This window comes from Bombus huntii, chromosome 10, assembly GCF_024542735.1.
Source record: "Bombus huntii isolate Logan2020A chromosome 10, iyBomHunt1.1, whole genome shotgun sequence".
In the NCBI taxonomy this organism is placed as follows: domain Eukaryota; kingdom Metazoa; phylum Arthropoda; class Insecta; order Hymenoptera; family Apidae; genus Bombus; species Bombus huntii.
In genome coordinates, this window is record NC_066247.1 from 7681585 (window position 1) to 7706652 (window position 25068).

Here is a 25068-nt window from a genome sequence, read left to right on the forward strand (position 1 = left end):
AAATTTGGTTAAATCAGACAATTTATTTAATATATCGTCAATTGCTCGGTGTGATTTACTTCCGTAAGAAATAATTCTGACTAGACAGCTTATCATAGAAGAATAACACACTCATTGAATTGAACTTAAAATTAGTCATCTTCTTTGTCTTTTTTTCCAGCGATTTCAGTGTTTCTTGAAGTATATAGTAATTTAAAATTCTTAGTTATAATGCTCTATCTCTATGTCAGAAATTGTTTAATTATTCTGTATTTAAGTTACGTTTTAAGAGCGTACGTTGCATTCAGAGAACAGATTCTTTGGAAAATTATCGAATTGACACACCTTCCTTCTTTTCTTAAGTCGATATAATAATAACGTTAGTAAAATTCGATAGTAAAATATACGAATATCAATGTGATAATAGTTAATTAAATGTATAAAGTCGAACGTGTGGCTAATTTCGGGAATCAAAGATACACGTTGCAGTGTGTTCGGGTATAAACGGTTTTCGATTGAACTGACAATCTGCGTGAAACATCGATGATTTTTTATACAAGTTTCCATCTTCTTCTTCTCGGTATCGCGTTTACATCCGAGTTGTTAAGGGACTATAATTATCAAATTAAAGATAGCACGACGTGATAAAAAGCGTCGTAAACTAGGGAAAAGAAAAAGCGTCGTTCTACCTTCGTGTACCTATTATCAGCCTCGAGTGGCACGGTTTGAGTATTGATTTCCAGAAATAACGATACCAAACAAAATTACTTCGTATTGTCGTGATTCTGGAAAATAAACAAGGTTCCGATTTATTAGTCAATCATTGTTATGTAATGAGCGTGATTACGTTTAAAGGTGGTGGGAAATTAACCGATAAAAAGGAATAGAATGGACGCTGAACAACGCGATTATTCGTTTTAATGGCGATGATGATGGTCGTTGAGAAAAGTGGCTAAAGAATGGTAATTTTTCATCCATTTTAATAGCTGTTTGTAGGCGCAGACGATGATTAACAATTACTGTAATAGCTTTTCGTAGATTAAGAATCTATTTGGAGGAATCGAGGTAGCAATAGGAGATTCATATACTCGGGTTTAAACGTTAAATGCCACATTGATATGGTAATACTATTCTCTTATGACGCATGCAAATTCCTCCACATCAATATATTTTCTAGGTCTGTGGGCTAAACTTGTATACTACGTATTTCAAATCGATACTCATCAATTTTCTTTCGTAAATCTATGCCTCGATACGATTAAACCTACCAATTAATATATCCATCCCCGAAGCTTTCCTTAAGGATCCTTCAAAAATCCTATCATAAATCTATTTTAATAAATATTCTGTTTAAAATTGATGCAAGATATATGCTCTTCGACAATGTTTATATTTCGTAATATACAAGCGAAACTACACTTTCCCGATGCTATTTTAAAGCGCTTACCTAATCTCTGACTATACCGCGATACAGTTCGTTCGGCGTCACGGAAAAGAATGCCTACTAGGAAAAATGCAAGGGTCTCGTGTCACGTCGATGAGGAAAATTCCTCCATCGTCCTTTGTCTGTTATTTCGCGCCTTTGTACTTAGCGGCGTGCAAAAATTTCTGGTTAGAATGAATTTTTAACTGTAATTTTTAACTATTCGAAAAACGATAGCCGAAAGACTTTTAAGTAACATCGAGTAATACGAGGAGCGCGATAAGCAAAAGATAATAGTATACAACACGCAAACGCTGTTATTGTATAATGTTACTTAAAATTCTTTCAAAATATCGCTTTCGAAATATAAAGCGAAGAATCTATTTGGCCCCGAAACTTTCGCGCGTCACTGTAGATATAGGATATAAGAAAAAAATGCAAAACACTTTAGCGTGACGTACTCGTCCCAGATGTCACTGAAAAGATATAAAAATATTCGGCCCGATACGGACAGAATCACTCGTCGATTCTCGAAAATATTTGATTATCGTAACGTTAACAAGTGTCCCGCTAGCTCTCGGACAAGATAAACATATAAATTATCACTTGTGTATGATATTATATAACAATATAGATTAAAAATAAAGTACGAAAAGGCAGGTTTGACGTCTATCCAAAAAATCAAAATATGTAATTTCCGCTAAAGGCAAGCGCTAAAGTGCAGCGCAGAAACGACAGCGACGCTCGATCGTCATCGAAGGTTCGATGCGATTAACCAACCTGACCAATCCGCCCCCGCGGTTATCGCGTTAACGTATTGATTGACCGACCCGATAAGGGTTAAAAGGTTAAGACGAGAAGTCGCGTTGCGACCTCCGCTCGGCTAGAGAATCGAGAAGCAGGTCCGATGAACCTGCGAGGCTAATGTACTCGACTCGATGATGCTCGAGTAGTTCCGTACTTGGCGCACGTGAGCACCATCGCGTGCCCTGCATACCCTTCTTTCATGCTTCTTTTATTCGTCCTACCCTCCCCGCTCTGCGGTTCTCCGTTCTCCAACTTCCTCCAACGTTCAGTCCTCCTTCCTCGGTCACCCCTTTTCCTCGCATCGAGCGACTCGTGTGTCCCTCTTCGTAGTATAATGTAACGAGAGACCCGTTCACACGTGCCTTCCATCCAATGTTCTTCGTTTCAACAACAGAAGAAATTCTTATGGTTCTAGGAACGTTCGGTTAGCGCTAGAATTACGAATGGTTAAAATGCGGAATTTTCTTTCAGGAAACAAAAATAAAACAACACGCAGCAGCTAGTGTGATCGTCACGTGCAGCAACCCCAAAGAGCGCGGAAATTTTGCGGAGACCAGGACGAGCTGAAACTAACATGAAGACGATTTGTTCGTGTTGCAGACTTGCGGTGAGCGACTGTGCGCCTCAAACGTCGCGGGTCAGCTCAAACTTGCACAGCAGCAGTAGTATGGCAGTAAGCCGTGTACCAAGCCCTCCACCACCGGAAGTGAACACCCCTGTAGCAGAAAATTGGTGTTACACGCAGGTACGTATCGAATAATTCTTTCAATCGAAAATTACCTCGAATTGATCGACGATAGAATTAAAGCAAATTATTGCAAATAATTAGCAATTAGTTTCTGACGAGTTGTACTTGTAATAATACGATTATATAAGTTCTGATTTTTAGAATCTTAGAGTATATTAGGAAGTAATATATATCGTCAGCCTTGTGTGCATAGTGTAACTGTTTTTAATGATTCTTACGACTCGAACATGACTGTTGCGAGAGCAGTGTCTTGTTAGTGCTACCGACAGGGCGAAGCCAATCTAATTGCAGTTTAATTGGTCGTTAGCGATGACAGTGAGCTTCAGTAACAGTTGGCAGAGCAGGGTACTCGTAGGGACCATTTGTTACCGTGTTTTGTATTCTACATGATTGGAATAAGACCGTAACTTTTAACGGTAGAAATATCTTTTAGGTAATTGAGGATTTCTCATGACGTTAACGAAGTTTTCTCGTGTATCTCACAGAATGTCCGTTACAAACGTTAAGCCGTGGACTAGAAAGAAGTGTTTGAAGTTACGTTAGTGAGGATTCGTTCGATTTACAATTTAAACATTGTAATCAATACGTCGTAACCCTGTGTAATCTTATTTCCTGGTGAAAGGAAGATATCTATCCAAAAACTTGAATGGTCTTCGTTCACGTGGGTCGATCTCAAACATTTGCTCCGAATATTCTTCCTTCGCATCTCCGAATTTCTAGATTTCTTTCTTCGAATAAAACTCCCAAATCTCTGGATCAAACTCTTCTCACTCGCTTAAAAATCGCTCCCAAAACACTTTTACGATACAGGTACTCCCCCAATTCGAACCACGCCATTCAATTGAAGAGGATCGAAGAAGATGAGATTCGATGGAAATCGAACATACAGGTATCGGAATCCACGTCAACGAGTTGGCCGAACAGAACCCTTGGAAATACGTTTTGGACGTGTCAAAGGGTTCTCCTACTCCTCTAGGTCAATTTCGTCGTCTTCGTCGATATCATCCTCGTGGTCGCGCGTGAGAGCACGCACTCCTGACGTTCTCGTTCTATTTTTACTGCTCGTCCCCTCGCGATGTGAATGACCTGCGACTAGATATCCCGCTGCTCCCTGCCGCGATCTCTAACTCGCCTGTGGAAACGTTCACTAGCTTCCCCGCGAAAATTCGTCACTTCGAGGTACTTTTTCTTCCGATATAAAAAGCATCGGAAATTACTTGGACGGTTCCCGAAGCAATCCTCGACGTTTCGAAGACACGAAATCGAGCAAGGAGGATCGTCGAAGCGGAAGTTGGAAACGATGGAAGCTTGGTATCTTCCGTTTCACGATACTAGTCTTTTAGGTGATTGTAGGAATTTCTTTTGATCGAACATGCCAGCGATTCGACTTAAAATCATCTGGCTGGATCCTCGATCAATTTTCGATACTTCGAACAGGTGAAATCGAGCGAACGAGAATTATAGAAAATAGGAGGTCGATTTTCCTTGTCCTTTGAACAAGAAGATATTACAGAGATATTAGATAGTTTGTTAGCTGTAAAGTTTACCATAGGTTCTCTCGTCAGAAGGAACTTACTGCGAAGTAAACTCCAGTGTAGCCGATATAAATCTTCGATGGATGGGGAACCTCTGGGGACGTCTGCGTAGGTCTCCTGGGAAGGGGCGAGGCATACTCGTAGATTGGTTGCGGTAGGATGTGGTCGAAGACGATCGATTTTGGGTGCGATTAATTAAGTACGACAATTTACCATTCACATTCAGCGTGTTGCAAAAAGACACACTGCACCGCGTTAGAAGATAAAAATATGTTAGCAAATGGTGATTGACATGCTATGAGTTTCAGGATTCTAACTATGCAATAACTATGTAACATTTTTACGTCCCTAAATAAGAAATTTAAGCATCCAAAATCTTAGATCCCTTTTTTTATCACTTTGTATATCTGGCAAATAATATTCGGCAATACGATTTAACATCTCGAACGAGATTCTCCCTCGTGAAGGAGAAACGAATCCGCCACAAAACTCTCGAGGCGTTATTTACGTAATGCAGAAGCTACCGAGGTCGAATTCGAGGGCAAGATTGCGATCTTACTTTTTCTTCTGCTTGGCAAGGGGAAGAAGTTGGATGATTCGAGGCGAAACTGCAGCACTCGAAGGAGTAACTCTCGGTTTTCAGGGAAGACGCGGGGTCCCCTTGCCACCGAATCGAAAGTCGATTCGTGCTCCAGTTAACTTTCGTAATGCACGCGGCGATTTCGCCTCGTCAGCCGCCGCGGAGCCTGGTGCAGCAATCGCGCGAGCTCGCGCGCTGAATCTGTCGTAACACGCCGATCGATGGGCTCGATAAAAGCGTAGAAAGCGTTGCGGCACCGTTTCCAATTGCTCCCTTGCTCCAACGACTCAGGGTCTTCCCTTAATAGCCAAGTTTCAATGAAAAATTGGAATATCCAAGAATTAATGAGAATCGATTTTTCTTATTCGCGAAACAACTGCTTCTATATTAACTGGAAAAACGCTAAAAACCAACCACTTATCAATTAATCTACGATAGATCTATTTTATCCATTAAAATCGTATTTTTAAAATAACCTATAGCTTTTAAAATAAGTTGCAAAATACCTTTACAAAAATTCACTGGAAATTAATTCGTCAACTCCGCTTTTCCTTAAGCTATTAAGTTCTGTTAAGAAAGGATCAGCTTATCGCAGTAAATTATTCCTGGAAGATAATGCGAGGACTCGTCTAAGGATGGCATTCATCGTCGTCGAAATCCGCTGGTCGCAGTTCTTCCTGTTATTCATGGTACCGTACCACCACCATCTCCGCAATCTTAGGCTTTTTCGACTACTCAGACTGTTTTTCTATCCGACACGTACCATTTCCTGTCTTTCGCTCGAGTCAAACTTAGATTCGCCGTTTCTTTGATCCACAGACTGTAGCAATTTTCCACGTTATTATTCCAAGCCTATCAGATTCCTCGACTTATAACTGTTTATATTCTTGCTCTGTTCTACACGAGCTAGACTAGTACTAGTCATGAAGCTGATTCGCAAGCCGTAATAATTTTTCTACGATTACACTGTTGATCTAACTTTGCCAAATCATCTAACTACAATTACATCACATTCTTTTACGCTTTTTTCATTTCAACCTGTCCATTCTGTTTTTACCACTCGACATCCATTATGTCTTTTTCGATTTTCTCGACCGATCGTTGCTCACCAACTTATCCTAATTACAAAAATCTATATCGCGCGTGTGTGTATATATATACACACAAATAGCCAATAAATTTTGTAATTTCCTTCTGAATCCGTCAAATCCCCTATAATCTGCATAATCAGCAATCTACGAATTCCAACAATGTTCTACTATCCCAATCGATCTAAGTTCGTCAACTTGCCTCATTAAAGAGCAACCTAAATCACCCACGCGCCTCCAACCTACCCATTCAATTTCTTAATCAAATCTCGTCCCACTCGACATACATTCATAGAGTCGGCAAACTTGTTGGCTTGCCGAAAAGCTCGCAACCCCTAACAATCTTCTCCATCTTCATCCATTCATCCACCTGTAATTCCACGAAACATTCAACATAAATTCCCCTCGCGCACTCTCAACTTGTTTTTTTCCACCGACTCGTCACCTAGACGCGAACCCCATATGCCAGAGCCATTATCACTCGTTGCCTTTCATTTCCACGTCGTTATCTCGAGGCACGTGTTCCATTATATCGTCAGCCAACCAGCCAGCCAGCCAAGCTGCCTCGTCTCGCGGTGAAAATAAGTTCGCGAGAAGGGCTAAGCTCCTCTGCTCTTCATTCTTTTTCTTCTTCTTCTTCTTCTTCATTTTCTGCGTCATCCTTTTCTTCCTCTTCGTCTTCGTCGAAAGAGACGTCTCCTTCTACTTTTGTTTGATTGTCTTCATCTGCGTTTTCTTTGTCATATTCTTCCCATCTATTCTTGCCTTTCTCGTTTTCTTTCTTCGTCTTCTTCGGTTCTTCCCTCGTCCTATTCTTCTCCTCCTATTTTTACTTTGCCTCTTTCCCTTGCCTCTTACCATCTTTCTTTCGTCAACTTTTTCTACCGTTTCTTCGTCATCGTGTTCTTCTTTTCCTATTAGAGAGCTTCGTTTATTATTGCAATGAAATTTTAGCCGATACTCGATTAAGCGAATTCCTGTTAATTATTCCACTCGTGCAAACACGAACTCCCAGAACGAAAAATCGTTAACGAGTAGAACCAATGAGTTGCTATTATACGAATTCCAGTTACCGCTCGTCCTCTGATGGATTCCGATAAATGAAGTTCCACTGTATACTCCCTCTTCATCGTCTCCACCATATTCGTTCTCTTCCTCCTCTTCGTTGTCTTCTTCTTCTTCTTCTTCTTCTTATTCCTCTTAGATAAACAAGCTCGACAACGTTTCTCGGGAATTTCGATTTTCTCGCGGGAAGATCCACGATCGTTTACCTCGTGCATGTTCGACCACCGTATCCAGGACTCTACCGGAAGCCTCGACTTGGTCTGCTTGCTGCTCGAAGCCGCGTACGCCGCTCCCGTAAACGGGCACGGGTGATTCAAGGCCGATCGTCGACGATCGCCGGGTTGAACGACTCCTGGGGGCGTCGACCGGGCCACTATCTTCGTCTTCCTTACTCCTCGCGCTCCAACGTGCTGTTTTCTTCTATACGGAAACGGCCAAGACGATGAACTTTGTGCCTCTGTGTTCCTTACGCCTCCTCTATCGCGGCAGATCCTCTTCGACGCCCAGAACTTTGCTTTCGACGTTTCTTCAAATACACCGATCGCTGCCGGTCTCTTGACCAGGCTCGCTTCTGGTCCGGGTTTTGTTCAAGAGGGCGGCGAAGTTTGGGTTTTATCGGCAGCGATCGAGAATTCGAGGGTTGGCGTGGTGCTGCGAAGACTCCGAAGTTGAGTTTCGATGAGAGTTTTTGAGAGAATTGACTGAACCTGGGAGAATTTTTGCGTTGTTCTCTTGGAGTTTAGAACTTTGAAATCGACACGTAGGAAAAATAATAAGGATGTTAAATACTGGAGGAACGGAAAGGATAGAGACTAGAATTTGTTACGAAAGCGACGGGAAAGTTCCAGTTAAGGGTGACGAAAGTTTCAGATATTTTGAAGTAGAAGGAATGGGAGATAGAAATTAAGCGAAAACGGCGGAATAACGGAATTAGAGTCGGGGACTTCGAAGCAAAGAAAGTGAAAATGAAGTTTTAAGCATTTAAGAAGTAGAGGGATAATAGGAATTTAACCCAGAAATGTGAAAATAAAAGATAGAACCTGTGACTTTAGAGGATTTTCATTATCTCAGACCATCTTCCAAGCTCAACTTCCATCGAACATCTTTCATAATATCTTCCATATTCTCCTTTAACATCTTCTAAATCGTATTCCGTTTACACGTCCGACATATTTTCATCCAATAAATTTTCAATGGAGGATCTTCCGAATTAAGCTAAATTTCAATCTCTCTTTACTCCTGTTTCAAGAAAATCGATATCGAACGCTCGCGCTCGCGAACAAAGGTACCGCGATTCTCGTCCCGTAATCAGTGGTCGATTGTTAAAAAAACGAGACGTCAGGATTCGCGTAGACGACGAGTATTGCGAGCTTTCCGTTTCCGTTTGAGTGGCATCCAAACGTTTTAACAAATTTACGAGCACCGATATAACCGATGGCTGGTGAATCCCGCCGGTGTGCTTCCACCTAAAGAGCCTCTGCAGAATGTTATTTCATCTCGAAATAGACTGGAAGTCTCTCTCATCTCGTTGATGAATTATTTCGATGCAGTAGAAACGAACTCGATTTACCGGATCTCCTCGAGCGTCGAGATTCCATCTCCCGTCTAATCGTCGCGTTCGTGTCACCTTGAGTTTGAGGAAAAATCTAACACGGCCTCGACTACCGCCGTGTAATTGCGAATCTTCCAAAGAAGGATTCGTTGGAAGATAGTTTATGTCTCTACTAGAACAGAGGGATATAAATGGTGTATCGGTTTTGGTCTGACGGAACGAAAGAAGAGATGGATGTTTCTGCAACAGTGATCAGTCAGCCACCGATCTTTGACCTATCTCGTTCATGAAACACGTGATTCAAGGACGATTATGGATGATCATGGCGAATCGAATGACTCACAGGGGCCATCGAGCGGTACAATTTTTCTGGTTCCTCGTTACCTCGTTCCGAGGAAACGGACGAATCATATCGATATACCTCTACTCCACTTGCCAAGTTTAACAGTACTCGGACCCGATTAACAGTATTCTACAGCAGGTCGATGCTAAGCATCTATTCTTATACTCTTCTCGTTCTTTTTCTTTCTTTCGATGTCTTTTCATTGGTACCTGGCGATACATCGACTCACACTGATAAATGAAAAATGTTAAGAAGATGTAAAATCTTATTTAAAAAAGCTTGTCAATGTCTTAACGATATGTGTCGATGTCAAATTATCGATACACCTTATCCGTATAGTAGCGAACTGTCTATAATATTTCGATATTATCGATTCTTCAACGGTATCGGTGTATCGATGCGGATTCAATTTATCGATACCTATCGAGAACCTTATCGTTAATAGCTCGCCTAACTTATCGTTACCGCAAATCTGACGTAACGAATAGATAGATAGATAGAGAGAGAGAGAGAGAGAGAGAGAGAAAGAGAGAGGGAGGGAGAGAGGGTCACTGTGCGGATCACGTGATCTCAGTTAACGAAAGGAATACACATGAACTCGTATTCGAGGGGATCAATCAAACGTGTAGGCAGGTTTGGATCATGGCCAACACGTACTATTACGTTTGAAGATACGGAATTAGATTGGGAAAATAATGTTGCTCGATCGAAGCGGTCGCGTCGAGATACGTCTATACCCTTCTTTCTTTATATCGATCGAATTTCCCGCGTTTTAGTTAGCTTTTATTTAGCTTATCCTTAGTTTTTAAGTAGAACGTCGTATTTTATATATACATATGTGTACTGCAAACAAATTTTAAATACAAAACAACAGGTTGTTTAGATTTGTTTAAATATATTTCTTTTGCTACGTGTCATACATGTACTCGCTTGTGGGAATTAGAATTTTCTTCCCGTTTCCTTTGTTGTTTTATAATTTTATAATTTTGTTGTTCGAAGCAGATTATTACAATTATACTAGAACATTAGAATAATAATATAAGACTGATTTTGCTCAGTTCTTGACATGTTAATCTTTTTTCGTACTTTGACAGTAAGTTAAGGGAACTTTCCGCTCATCTAAAATTTTCCTCTAGCAACTAGCATGGATTACACATATGGTATGAAACACGTCTAACGCTAGTTAAAGCGTCCTTAATCTGTACACGTTATGAACTACTATCACTACCTTCGAGCATTGCAACTCCACGATGCGAAACATCGCTTCCCTTTTAAAGTATCGACTTAACTGTTAACACTTTGATTCGTCGCAAAAGAAAAAGAAAAAAGAAATTCAGACTAGTAGAATCTTTTGTAAAACAGGTCTTGTTGTAAATATCGCTTCAATAGCTACAGTGACTCGAAGCGAATTCTTTACGTAATTTTTTACTATTTATGTCTTCTTTTACTCCGTGAGAAAGAATATCGGCTTCAAAAATATACCGTTTATTTTTATATCCTTTGTTCCAGAATAAAACGGAAAATTAAAAATAAAAAAGATATTAGTAATAACGTGTAACAAATAAAATACAAGAAAAAGTATAACGATTAAAGCATTCAATTAACATCTTGAGGTACGGAAGATCGAAAGACTGTAGAAAGACAGAAAGCAGATAATTTGTTCACGGTTGCTAGAGATTATCAGCGATCCTTTGAAGACGTGTCTTCGATATCTGAAGGTTGCATCGATTATCAGGTTCAAGTACGACTTCACGCTACAAAGCGTGGCTTCTTCTTTGAGCTATTGACGTATAGTAAGTCGGAAGCAAATGCACTGATTGTTCAAATTTTCCATTCGATTCGATTAACAAATAATTTAATTCTTATTCGCATAATTCTATTCTCTGGTTGAAATCATTTCTTAACCCGTTATCATCGAGTTGGAATTATTATTTTTTATTTGTTTCCCAATTATTTCCTATACGTGCATCTTACGACGAATGTGTCTTGTCTTTTCGATATTTAACACACAAACATGTGCGTTAATGTCGCTAAATTCCTCCGAACGAATCCATGTTTCTATGGATCGAACGGTGATCGATCAAAATCTCGAGCTGTCCAGCTCGACGAATTCCTCTGCTCGTCTAGACGAGCGAACAGCTGAAAACGCCTCACGTGGTGTGCGCTGGGTTCGATGATCCTCACTTCGGCGTGACCTTCGCTGGCTATCCCACAGGTTCAATGCACGCTTGTTGTACGTGTAATCTCGTAACCAGTTACGTCTTACTCGAGCTCGGAAAATGCCTCTTCCTCTTCTGTATTGCTCGTGAAACTCGACCTTTTACGACTCTGCCCCGCATTGACGTTCTTTCAACCTTATTGCTGACCACTACTACAGTCCGCTTCTACTTCTACTTCTGCTTTTACTTCTGTGAGAAAAACTCTTATTAATGAAAGGTCTACAATTAACTTTTTACATCGTTATACTAAATACTTTCTTTTTCTTTTTTCCTTTTTTTTTTTTTTTTTTTTTTTTTGTAATACATTCACTTAGAGTAGACTTTACTATGTCTCGTTGATTACTGATAATTATAATAAGGATCATCTTTCCACGATGAATGCGTTATAATAATTGCACAGCACAGTAGCTCGTTTTACAAGATTGCTAGTACATTTATAAGATTGTGAATATTTATGACTATGTTGGAAACGATTCGCGTCACGACTCGAGGTTTCACGAAGTAATCATTTTTCGATCACATTAGCTTCGTGCTTTTTTTATAAAGCCGATAAAACATAAGCTGATTTGATCTGTATAGAGAAATATAAAATTCTATTTCGAACGATTGTGTACGATTGTTAATTGTGAAAAGATATGTGTGGTAGAAGCTAGTGCTTTTTCTAATCTCGATCAAAAAAGAAATGACTTGTCCCAGTTGACGTGAATTATTTTGTATTTATATACCGACCGACTGACATACCGTAATAGAAAGGCGTATATGATATTGACAAAGGGGTGAACATTTATTTTTGAAACAATTTTCTCGATTGGAAGAAAATTTTGCATCGGCATCTCTTCAGGATGTAATATTATGTACAGAATGAAACATAATACAATTTTTTTATAGAATGTCATTACTTTTAGAAAAATGTTTTTCTACCGTACAATTAAATCAACTTTCCTGTTGAAGGAGAAAATTTTCTATGGAAAGTCTTAATTTCGTCGTCGTATTAAAGGCCATTAATTTCCATATTCCGCAGAAATCGTGCATTGTTTTCAGTGAAAAAAAAGCGATCGAAGAAAGACGAAGAAGAGGGAAGTGACTTTCACTTCGTCCAGAGTCGTTGCGCTGACGTTTCTCACGCTTCCCTTTGTACATCGATTTGTCGATTCTTCGTACGATGGTTTTCTCTTTCGCGGCTTCGTTGTTTCGCATTTTCTTCGCGGAAACCGGCCGTTTAACGAAGTAGACAAAGTTTCGAAACGAATCTATGTTTCACGCCGCATTGCTTCGCGATAGAAACTGATAATCGCCTGTTCAAACTGATTATCCGTTCTCTAGACGGTTGTTAGCTGTCTTCGTTTCTATCTGATCGCTAGTCAAGAGTTGTTGCCTATGTTAATTAACCCGATCGATGCGATATTTTCCGGTTTAAGAGAAAATCGACCTCGTGTATCGTATCGGATTGCTTCAACAGGCCAAATATGCAATCTACGCTTGCTTCTGCATTATAAATTTTAATCGTTACCCGATTAGATGAACCGATACTAACTGAATTTATCTAAACGCGAAATTCTACTATACTTCTACAACAAGATCCGATTATGTAAACTCCAGTTATACAAAATGCTCGTGTCTATCCCATAAACTGCTCCGCAGATCCATCTCCTACAAAGTCCTACTGTTATTTCATATATTAATAAAAATAAATTTTAAAAATCACAAAAAATAGCGATAGCCCAACCGCACACGTCGCACTTCGCGTAAATGCATATAACGTTTTATTTTCACATGAACGTTTATTAGCACGAACAAGCCAATTATCCTGCAAAACTAACATCTTACGATCTTCAGAAAAGGAAAAAAAGAGCCAAGCTTAATTAATCCATGCAAAAGCTTTGAATATTACGACAGATAACAATTGCTCTCTATGTGAGAAAACCTCGAACGTCCTGGGGAACCTCCAACAGCACGCATTCGTTGTCAATGACCTATGACGTGTGAATCTGTTTGCGTGATGTCGTTTCCGTAATAAAAATTTCATGGGACTCCGATTCGAGCCGGGTTTCAAGGGTCCCTAACGGCATAGGCCGGTGCCCTGAAGGCCGTAACGCGGACCGCGATAAGCGATAAACCAACAGGCCAACTAGAGAAATAGATTTGGCTTCGGGCTCGGCTTCGTTCGCCAAGGTCGTGTACATACGACGTCAGGGATCATTGACTCGTAGGGGCTCGACCTCGGTGTCTTCTTCTTCCTCTTCCTCTTGTCTTCTTCGCCTATCTCTCTTCGGTTCACGCCTTCCTTTTTGGTCTCCATCAGTTTTCGAGGTCGATCACTAAGTATGATATGAATTTTTAGGTTTCTTTTAGGATGTTTGACTAACTCGGTGTGTGTCCTTAGACAAAGTACGCTTCTTCGAAGCGTCCTTCATTTTTTTTTTTTTTTTTTTGCAAATCACCCACGGTTCTTTGACGTAGCAACCAAATTTAAAAAACAATTTAGAAAGTAATTTAAAATTTTGATAACGCGTTCATGGTCCATTAACTACGAGACCATCGAATATGCAGATTACCAATAATTCTCGACTGGAATTAATAACATTGCCCGCTGCGCGAATTAATAACAGCTCAACCTTTTGTCAACTTCTTCTTCTGCCATTCTTTAATTTTCCCCTTGATTCATAATTTAGAGCTTCTCTCGCAAATCATTGACGATTATGAACTCCTTCTGGCAAACCATCGATAATGTTGCTTTCTTCTTAGAATTGTAATCCTAACTTTTACTTGATTAAAGAAAAAATACCGATTTCAAGTTTCTAGGCAACTTCGTGTTATTTAAAGTTCCCGTGCGCAAATTGTTGCTGATTCACGCGGGGATCGATTTCGAACGGAAGTGGATGCACGCCTGGTCACGTTTCAGAACGGAAAAGAGGTAGCCGATCGATTGTCCGATCGTCGAGTATGTACCGCTCGCCACTTTTCTTCCTCTGTACGCGTTATGCAATTTATATTGGTTGAGTTGCTGTTTCAATCTTGTTTTCGTAGAAGATTATGCAATCTCTAGGAAATAGGTATTCTTTTTAACGGTTAGGCGATTAGTTATTATTGTAAAAACGAGTCTGCCCCTTTAGATGCCTTGTGGTTTGGAATAAATTTCTAGCGAGTGGAATCTTTTCAACGAATAACAACACGTTTCCTAAATCATTTGACAATGTTAAATTTCGTTTTTTCTTAGCAATTGTCACGCAATTCTTTCTCATACTCGAACATCAGTGGTATTCTTAACAGAACTGATTATTTGGACGATTCTGATAAGCTCCGAATTCAGTAAACGATTCACTGCATTATTTTCATGTGTACGAACTGTGTGTTTCGTAGCAACTGCTACCCGTTGCAGCACACCGCGTTTCTTGCTCATCATAATCAACGCCTACTTGAATTCCTATGAATGAATTGACGCATCTGACCCTTCTGGAATGCAATTTTCCATTAAGTAACCTATTTCGTAACCGACAGGTTATTAAACTCCCACAGTTTTCATCCTGGTCTTCTTCGACTACTACGATACGATAGTCCCTAAAAATGTAATACAAATATTAATATTATAATTAATAAAGCTACGATATAAATAGAAAGTCTAATAGTAACAACGATATGTTTAATAATACCGCTGTCCTCTAAAGTATAATTAAAATTTATGTTAATAAAAAATTCATGTGAAAAGTATCAATATTTGATATGTCATCAACGTTGTGAATGAAAATTCGAAGAACATCGGGATAAACTCTATGATCATCCTCTTCCTCCACGTCTATACATATTCTCCTTACCATCCTCAAATTAGCATATGCATAATTTAACAAGTCACATAGAGCAATGGTAACGTGCATCGAAGCGAACGCCGCAAAGGTTAAATCCTTTTTTTCTACGCGTTTTTTTTTTCTTTCAAGGTAATTACGTAAGAGATGTAAGTTCAATTCGACCCTGGCTCCTTCTCTCTTTCTCTCTCTCTCTCTCTCTCTCTCTCTCCAACACGTGCATCCGTACTTGTAGTACTTCTCGCGGCTCGTCTGCTCGCTACTTCAAGGCCACGATCAATTTAGTCGTAGGAACCTTCGACGTTCCTCTCAAAAAGAATCTCTGTTAGCTTTTTTTCCTCTCTATTTCCTTCTTCCTCTTTCTTTCTTCCTTTCTGCTTGGGGCCATGCGACGAAACTAACGAAACAAATATATCCGAGGACGTGGAAACCATTCGACACACACCTATACGCATACATATAGAGAAACAACATATATAGTAACTTGCAAAAGTTTCAGATAAATATCTCGCTGGCCGATTATCGTAGGCATATCGCGGACAATAGACAGCGAAAAAGATCGAAATTTACCACGTTTTTCCGCCGCGTGCATCCACTGGTGGTCCACGTTCGAACTTCTTGCTTGAATTATTCGATGTTTCGTGTTGTGCGTGACCAGCGTGTCTCACCACGAGGTTTGTCATAATCTGAAAGCAGACGACGTAAAAAAAGGTATTCTCCAATCGCGGTCGATAAGAGAGAAATTTATCACGCAGCTTGAAAAAATATATTAGTGGTATTTTTTATTTTGCATTTTTTTTTTTAACTCGCAATATAGCTTTCAAGTATGGTGCTGGTAACGACGTGGAATGATTGTTTTAATCTGTTTGTCTGGTCAGAAGTCATTGCATACTTCGCGATGATACTTCGCTTCGTAAGAGGTTTTTCTATATCGCGGACTTAAGGAATGGAGTGGTAGTGAAGGTCTTCTCGAGATTACAGAATCGTTATGTATATTTTTCTGGATACGCCAGAGAATTAGAGTGCATCTATGTAACATGTAGTTCATGGTATCTATGCTTCCCGATACGATTTACGTAGAAATACGTTATTGATCTTCTAACAGAGAAATCTTTTGTTGAACGAACAGAGGAAACTAGGTTTGAAAAATTCATATTACGAAGAGGACATTGCTTTGTTAATATCTGGCGGACTAAATTATCTAAAAGTTAAATGCGTAATTCTCTGTAAATAAGAAATTATCTCGAATAAACACAGATGGCGTACAATTATCGATATCCTCGTGTTAACTTACACCCAATATCCGATCGGTAGTTTTACTTTTCGTTTCAAGCGTTTGAAAAATGAAAGTTATATATCAGTTCAATTTATCGATACTGAAAAGAAACGATTCAAATTATTACTTAAACGTTGTTAAACTTTATTAAAAAAGAAAAAAGAAAGAAAAGAGGTTGCTCGTATTTGCGTAACCCTTAGCGTAGATAGATTAAGGTAGATTCCACGGGATACATTCTGACGTGGTGTCGCATTTGAAGGTCTTATGTGCACAGGTGAAGGTGGTTAAGTTCAGCTACATGTGGACGATAAATAACTTCAGCTTTTGCCGAGAGGAAATGGGAGAAGTACTAAAGTCGTCCACCTTCTCAGCAGGGGCCAACGATAAATTAAAATGGTAAGATCCTAAAGATTAAGCTCGTTTATCAGACGTACGACACGTGTCCAAAGATGTTCGTGTTACAAATCTATTGTAAAAAATCATCCAGACAAAATTGTTTAAGATCCTTTGCATTGCATACCACGCCATTCTCCCGGCCTTACTTCTTAATCCGTTGTTTCTTTTTCTCTTTTCACTTCTCTTTCCTTTCTTTTTTTTTTTTTTGTTTCGTTCTACGATGTCTTTCGCTGTTACGTTAACACACGGTACGCTCATAATAACGTAAGATAACTACGTCTGGAATATTCACAATCCTGTTATCATAATGCAATTTTTTTATCTAGCTTCTTTTATTTGCTTGTGTCGTTTAATGAGATATGTCACCGTGAAATCAGAGAATTGCAAAACTTTGTACGATCTCTGTATACCTTCCTTTTGTCGGCATGTCATGATAATATTTTTTATTTGAATGTAATAGCGAAAAAGAAAAAAGAGAAAATAAAAGAAAACGTCGTATTTCACGAATGCATGATCTTTGTTATCTAACGATGAAAATAGCGTACATATAAATGAAATAAAGAACAACACGTTTGGAAGATTGGAAAAAGCAAATTTATATTAACGGCAATTGATTTTAGGTGCCTAAGAGTGAATCCTAAGGGTCTGGATGAGGAGAGCAAAGACTACCTGTCTCTGTATCTCCTTCTCGTTTCGTGCAACAAATCTGAAGTCAGAGCAAAGTTCAAATTTTCTATTCTTAATGCCAAAAGAGAAGAAACCAAAGCAATGGGTAAGTGATGAACACGTGAAACGGATGCAATGCAGGGTATTTTAAAAATTTCCACTAGCATCTTAACTGTGGACACTATACCATACAATGATAATATTGTGCAATTATTTTCTGTGCCTTGTAATTTTCGAAAAAGTTTCATGGTCTTGGAAACAGTATTAGAGATTCGTGATAATCTTAGTATGTTTCCAAGCTTCCCTAAACTTAATTCGTTTCCGTTAGAACGTAGTCTATGATCGTTCAGAAATGATAAACAACGGTGATTTTATACTTTCAGAGAGCCAACGTGCTTACAGGTTCGTCCAAGGTAAAGATTGGGGTTTTAAGAAGTTCATTAGGAGAGATTTCCTATTGGATGAAGCCAATGGACTTTTGCCCGACGATAAACTCACGATATTCTGTGAGGTATATACCTTTGTATGTTACATACTTAATACTTGTGCGATTTACTAATGTTTACCGTGAACGAAATCTATAATTCAGCGAAATGTTACAGGTCAGCGTAGTGGCGGACAGCGTGAATATTTCCGGGCAAAGTAATACTATACAATTCAAAGTTCCAGAATGTCGACTACCGGATGACCTTGGGCTTCTGTTTGAAAACCAAAAATTCAGCGATGTCACGCTGACAGTGTGCGGAAGGGAATTTCAGGCGCACAAAGCCATCCTCGCAGGTAAACTAATTTCTTCGTTTACTGAGATTATTTCCCAAAATTAGTATGTTTGCTTCTGATAGAAAACCGTACGTTTCTGCAGGACGAACGTTTCTTCGGAAAAATAGATGATCTTTTCATTTTATAATCTTATCGTTTAGCGCGAAGTCCCGTTTTCTCGGCGATGTTCGAGCATGAGATGGAGGAAAGAAAACAAAACCGCGTGGACATCACCGATGTCGACCACGAAGTGTTACGAGAGATGTTGCGGTTTATATACACCGGAAAGGCAGCAAATTTGGAAAAAATGGCGGACGATTTACTAGCTGCGGCGGACAAATACGCGTTAGAAAGGTTGAAAGTCATGTGCGAGGAAGCATTATGCACGAGTTTAGCAATCGAAAACGCAGCCGACATCCTGATTCTCGCTGATCTTCATAGCGCCGATCAACTCAAGGCACAGGCCATAGATTTTATCAATACGTAAGTATTTGTTCAGATAAATAACATATGTTCGATGTATTCGCAAAACAGTTTTTTTCCTTTTTTTGTTGTGAAACAACTGTACAGCTTAAGAACTGATAAGAAAAGAAAAATATTTCAATCATTTTGTTCGATCTGTGTTACAGACACGCGACGGACGTGATGGACACAGCAGGTTTTAAATCGATGGTGAACTCTCATCCGCATCTCATAGCGGAAGCGTTTCGAGCGTTAGCCACCCAACAAATTCCACCGATCGGACCGCCCAGGAAGCGAGTGAAACAGAGCTGAAAACAGTCACCGTTAACTCCGGGCACGACCTCTACATCGCCCCCGCCTATTCTGCATCCTTCATGACTTTTTTGTGTACAGTGATACAAGTAGTGCTAAATAAATGTTTCCTAGTGCGCCATCATCTGGTCCACTTGAAAAGGAACTGCGACGAGAACTGTTCTTCATTGGTTTTGACCGATAAACGTATCTCTCAAACAAGAAATACAGTGTTGCAGCGTTGCAGCGGTTCAAATGGCCAGCTCCAGGCAAGAAACGCAGTTAACCTATGGCTATAGACTTTGTTGTAATTCGGTGAGATCGTCGACGTTAGAAGAAGCCTATCACATAAAATGGAGAGAGAAGTTCGAGCACTTGTACACACGTATATGGAAGATAATCTGGAAACAAGTAAATCATGATGCGTTTATCCCCAACTGGTTGGGAATGGTTTCGAGAATTTTTGGTACTTTGCATTGTGCGTCTTGTATTAACGTTACGTTCTCGTGCGTGAGAGAAACATGTGTTTTTATCCACCGACACTCAACACAATCATGTCAGCGATTTATCAATGCGCATCATTAGGGTCTCGCAATGGATTTGCTTTCGTTCATAAAACGAAAATAGCTAGAAGCGCGCATACCATCTATGTATTATGAAAAAGACATCAGAAGCAGCCAGAGGACCAAGGCGAGATTGAAACTCGCTGAAACATTACTACACACATATACACTCACACGCGAAGAGGGAGGTATACACATGATGCACGAAGAAAGTTGTGATAGACGTCGATCAGACGCTTATAAGAAAAAGATTTTGTTCCTTTGTCGAAAAAATATGAATCAAACGAAATGCCGCTCGCTTGTTCGCCGTGTACGCGAGCGACAAGAATAAAATTAGATATGTTTATTACTGATATAGCGATTTTTAGTTTTAAATGGAAAAAAAGAAGGCAAAATGGAAACGTCGAATTCTTCCAAGAACGGAGAAAAAATGATTCTAGTTAGTGTTTTTTATGATCTCTTTCTCTCAGCATATACGACTACTACTATGATTACTATTAATGCTACGCATTCTGTGCCCCGTATTTTTGTATATTTTTTTGTCTGCAGATACCGCCCCTTGTCCCATCCTCTCTGCGGCCTTTTTCTCTATGTCCCTGAACCCTCACCCCTTTATTGCTAGGCACAGTTTGTTTTGTTTTCTCGAGTATTGCATAGTAGACGAAGTGATAGATTCGAATTATTATTATTATTATTATTATTATTATTATTATTATATTATTATTATTATTATTATTATTATTATTATTATTATTATTATTATTATATTGTATTAAATTTAGGGTTGTCCATAATTTATCAAATTTTATGTTGATTACTATTGAAATGTCTATCGTATTCGTATGCAGGATGTTCTATATTAATTAGAAGTGATACAAGAATCGCATTAAATGAAAAGATGAAGTCGATGAACGCGTTATCAAAAAAGAAGGAAATGACGAAAAAGGAACAGGAAACAAAGAAAAAGGAAAAAAAAAGTTAAAACAAATTGTATAAAATAACAAGGTTAGTCAATTACATAGTACGAGAATATTAATCGTTTTTTGTGTAATTATCAAAATCGCAAAATTATGTGGTCAATGATCTGAATTATGGGCAACCGACAGAATACGTAAAACAATAATCATCATTTAGTACCGTACTGGCTTCCTGATCCTCCGACCTAGCTTTACCGAACGTTTTAAATACAAGATATAAATACCTACCATTACAAAGAAGTAATGATATCGAAGATTTAATGCCATACATGTTCTGTGATAAGACCACTGTAATTAACCGCAATTGTATCACAACCTTTCTAGAACTTTCTGACGATCCTGGCAGCCAGTGAATTTATCTTTTAAGGAAACGGTCGCTATATCCGGACAGTCCCAAATCTAGCGTCCCTTTCGATTTTAAGGTTTTTACTGTACATATCTACTGTATTTTATAAGAACTGAACCGAAACGGAACCATACTTTTAATGAAGGGTACAATAATCAACTATAATTTATTCTATTTTACAGACTGTGCTAAACTCATGTTCCTTGAAACACACTAGCAATGCTTTAAGTAAATGTAATGTAATCGCGACAAATTAATACGATTAGATTATATATGTGTATCTCGTTTTTGATCTCGACACGTACATACACTTACCCGTACCGCCTGTCGTGACGCCGTAACGTATCTCTGTCGAGATTAAAAAAAATAATGAAAAAAAGAAGCAACTCCTATGGAAAAATAGTTAGGGAAGATTTTTCCACCGTTTTTTACATGATGTTTATTTCAATTATAGTAGGTTATTAAGGCTTACGAAGGAATAAGTCGATGAAACTACTAAACGGAGGAATGAAAATAAGTGTAAAGGAAACAATGAAATATGTAAGCGCTTTAAGGAACAGATTTTGGCCATGTGTGCTCGCTCAGATTTTAAAGATGTCAAACAAAAAAAGAGAAAAGAAAAAATTGTCTACGTCCATTCTAATACCCATGTTCTATCTTTGGGACTGTGCGGCGAACAAAAAAATATCTCATGAAACTCGTAATGTTGAATGTCTTTTTCCTAAAAACGCGAAAAACTAAATATTAATACCGTACGACAGTTCGAGAAACATTAGATGCAATTCTTTTTGAACCAATCTGCATGAGCGTATGACTGGATAATTTGATAAACTAAGTACAAGTAAGACAAGTGTTACCTCATCATGAAAATCAGCATGTTCGTGTCGCACTAGCTACTACTGCGCTGCTGTCTGATACACTTCCATTGTATATTGCATTTAAACTCGAAGAAAAAAAAGAAGCTTTTTGTAACGAATAGTTCAGCAGTGGTAGCTTTTCGAAGTACATGACTGCTGTTCATCGAACCCAGCTCATATAAACGTTCATTTTTCCATTTACTTTAAGTCATTGCACCACATCAAATAAATGACATTTTCATTATATAATCATGAGAATTTTACGTGATTTTCATTATCCCTCGACATGTCGCTTATTTATTTAATACATTTCAGTGTTTGTTTCGAATATGTCAGCAGATGGAAAATATATATATAAAAAAATAATATTAAATGCAATGATATAGATTCGTAATAAAAGAATTTTTATTGCTCTCTCTCTCTCTCTCTCTCTCTCTCTCTCTCTCTCACATGAAATAAAAATCTTATTTAGATATCTTATTTGTAACTAATTCAGCTCCTTCTTAATTAACTGAGACTAAATTAGATATGAGACATGATTACAAATACGTGACTACAAAATGTGTTAAATATAATTTGTGATCGGAACTATTTGATTACTCGAATGTGATACTCGTTTAGATTGTTGCGAACTTTCTTGATAAACTGGTGGTGCTTCGAACATAGATACCTAGAGAACACAAATAAACGTAAAATAATATGTTATTACGCGACAAAATTTTTATCTAATCTAGATTTTTATCTATCTTATATTTTACTATAATGAGTAACATACATTAGATATGTACAATTATTTTCTTCGCGCTCGATTGTTTTATTTCCTTTTTTGTGTATTATATTTTTTTGATTAATAGAATAGAAATGAACATACGCTGTTCAATGGCGATTCATAAGGAGGAGGTGCACTGCAAGCTGCATTATAAGACGGTGGTCTGTCCACTGATGGTTCATAAATTGAATTAGATTGTAATGATCTGCAATCTATATTATCACTGAAAGCAGCACTATATCTCTGATGAGTATCCCTGTAAAGTGTAGAGTCTAATTAATGATAATAAAAGCGATATTAACGTCCAGCAATTTTGTTTATTCATCAAATAGATGAAAAAGATAGATAAAATTTAGGCTATTCTAAATTTTAGAACTATATTACATTTGTAGAACTAAATCATAGCTTCAAAAATCTACTAGAATTGGATTACAAAATTATTTAGATAATTCGTACCTGCTATAGGTTCTGCAATATATTAAAATTGCGAAAAAGAAACCAAATACTAATAATAGAAAGATGACCATTTTCGTCGCTGTAATCGTACTCCAGCCTTTATCCCTAAAAACAAGTTAATTGATATAATATAAAAAGTTCATATATGTGTGTAAGTAAAGGAAATGACCTTACCAATAAAGATTACAATTAAGGTATGTGCAACAGCATGGAAATTGAAGCGCCCCCAGAAGAAGATACAAAAATAGAGTGAATTTGAAGCTATATATTATTTTTATATTTTATTAATTTAATTATAGGTAATTATAGGTATTAACTGAATTATCACATACACATGGCGATAGTGTTTGTGATCCTGTTTGGAAACAGTACTTTTTTATCATATACGGAAAAATGAGAATGTTTTAACAAAATAAAATCTGATGTACACCTGTATCATCACTTAAACAATTCACTGTGCACATGTTATATATAAAAAAACATAAAATAATCTGTGCCCCTGAAAATTAAATTTAGATACAATACAGGAATCTAATTTATTTCACATTGTGATTTTCAACCAGGAGATTTTATTGCACTGATTTCCCTAATTTTCCAAATTTTATTGAAATTTTATTGAAAATTTGTTAGAAAAGTATAGATACACTATAAATCTTTCAACCTTTTGCAAACAAGTAAATACGTTACTTTGAGCTAACAATCAACACCTTGCACATATAAAGGCTATAATCTTATCATATGGTAACACACTGATAACACATACAGTTCCAATTATTTTATCCTGAGATATAATATATTCCCCAATATATTCTAATTGATGTGTCCTTAAGAAATGGTATAAATAGGTACATGAATAAAAAGAATGTATGTATATATATATATATATATATATGTGTGTATATATATATACAGGATAGCTTAAAGTATATTTTGCAATATACACGAATAAATTATTAATAACCCAAAGTGATAACAATCCCCAAGTCCATATAATTTACAATAAAGTTGATTCTTATGTCAGTGTTTGTTTGAAATTGATGCTGTACAGTCAATTTGTTAATGTAATTAATGCCTCCACAATGTTTCCACTATGTTCCCTGAGCGTTTGTTCTGCTACGTTTCGATTTATTTCCATTTCTTTCATCTGGAATGGAATGAATTTAATATTAATCTAATTAATATAATAAAATTTTCAACATATAATAAATAGATAAAAATTAATTAGAAAAGAATATTAATAACAATTATCAAATATCTTACAATAAGATCTACGTCTTCCTTTTTAATAGGAACTTTTAGCAATTCCTTTTCTCTCGCCTTCTTCTCCGCAGCTTCTTTATTCCGTCGATCTCCGATTATGCTTAACGCCTGTAGTATACAAATCGTACTGAATGATTGCAACTTATAGTTATGTGCGTGTTGTGTGTATACAACTTTTTATAGGTTAGACTTAATGATTACATATTTTCGAACAATTAACCTATAAAAATTAATGTATACTCAACAAAGGAAAACAGGAAAACTAATTTATAACATGAAAGATATAAATTTCCATCATTGCCAAAGAAACTTAGTAAATGTTGTTGACAACCATAAACACGTGGAATATAAGATAATAGAAACACTTACACAAGAGAATCCATCAGACGAGGATATTTCCTTTTCCTCCGCATAATCTGTAACTTTTTCGAGATCTGCCGCTCCGCTATCATACTTTGCTGCCTTTTTCTGTGATTTCTCCTGTTGTACTTCATCAGAGTCACCATTTACATCGTTATCCGCCATTTTTCCCTTTTTTAAAACGTACTTCATGCTCTATAGACGATTATAAACTGCATGTGATAACTTCACAGTGTGCAATCTAATCTCTTCAAAAATTTTCAAAACAATCATTCGCATCTGATTTGTTATAAGATTTGTTATGTTGTTATTATTTGTTATATCTAATTTGTTATATTTTATTGAAAAATATTGATTATAAATTGTTGAAAGAGTTAGTAATTCCATGTCGAGCTGTGATTTAATGCATTATATCATTGTGTTCTGTTAACATAGAAGATACAATTATGACTTACTAAAATGTTACATTTATGAAATATAAAATCATAAAT

The 25068-nt window shown here is 37.6% G+C and overlaps 4 protein-coding genes across 5 annotated transcripts in view; 2 read left to right on the top strand and 2 right to left on the bottom strand.

Annotated features, from left to right (window-relative positions):
• LOC126869922 (origin recognition complex subunit 2) overlaps positions 1–2837 on the top strand; it is a 113618-nt gene extending 110781 nt beyond the window's left edge. Inside the window, exon 12 of one of the 2 annotated variants that reach the window (XM_050627126.1) lies at positions 2810–2837. The gene's annotated coding sequence lies outside the window, so the exon portion shown is untranslated. Of the gene's footprint in view, positions 1–2680; positions 2775–2809 lie in introns of those variants that run through there. The other variant, XM_050627123.1, reaches the window with a different exon arrangement.
• Positions 1–21981, top strand: part of LOC126869927 (speckle-type POZ protein) — a 44357-nt gene extending 22376 nt beyond the window's left edge. The window contains exons 2-8 of the mRNA XM_050627136.1: positions 2810–2954; positions 16690–16811; positions 17432–17583; positions 17861–17988; positions 18080–18257; positions 18398–18719; positions 18866–21981. Of these exons, the coding sequence (XP_050483093.1) occupies positions 2810–2954; positions 16690–16811; positions 17432–17583; positions 17861–17988; positions 18080–18257; positions 18398–18719; positions 18866–19010 (1192 nt within the window). The 3' untranslated portion in view covers positions 19011–21981. The remainder of the gene's footprint in view (positions 1–2809; positions 2955–16689; positions 16812–17431; positions 17584–17860; positions 17989–18079; positions 18258–18397; positions 18720–18865) is intronic.
• LOC126869943 (uncharacterized) lies at positions 21142–23682 on the bottom strand. The gene is made up of 3 exons (XM_050627187.1): positions 22958–23682; positions 22604–22757; positions 21142–22402 (listed from the first exon to the last, which is right to left on the bottom strand). The coding sequence occupies exons 1-3, from the start codon at positions 23026–23028 to the stop codon at positions 22298–22300; spliced, it is 330 nt and encodes a 109-aa protein (XP_050483144.1). The 5' UTR covers positions 23029–23682; the 3' UTR covers positions 21142–22297.
• Positions 23683–23826: 144 nt separating this feature from the next.
• Positions 23827–24781, bottom strand: LOC126869942 (huntingtin-interacting protein K). The gene is made up of 3 exons (XM_050627186.1): positions 24587–24781; positions 24218–24325; positions 23827–24101 (listed from the first exon to the last, which is right to left on the bottom strand). The coding sequence occupies exons 1-3, from the start codon at positions 24767–24769 to the stop codon at positions 24006–24008; spliced, it is 387 nt and encodes a 128-aa protein (XP_050483143.1). The 5' UTR covers positions 24770–24781; the 3' UTR covers positions 23827–24005.
• Between the last annotated feature and the right edge of the window lie 287 nt (positions 24782–25068).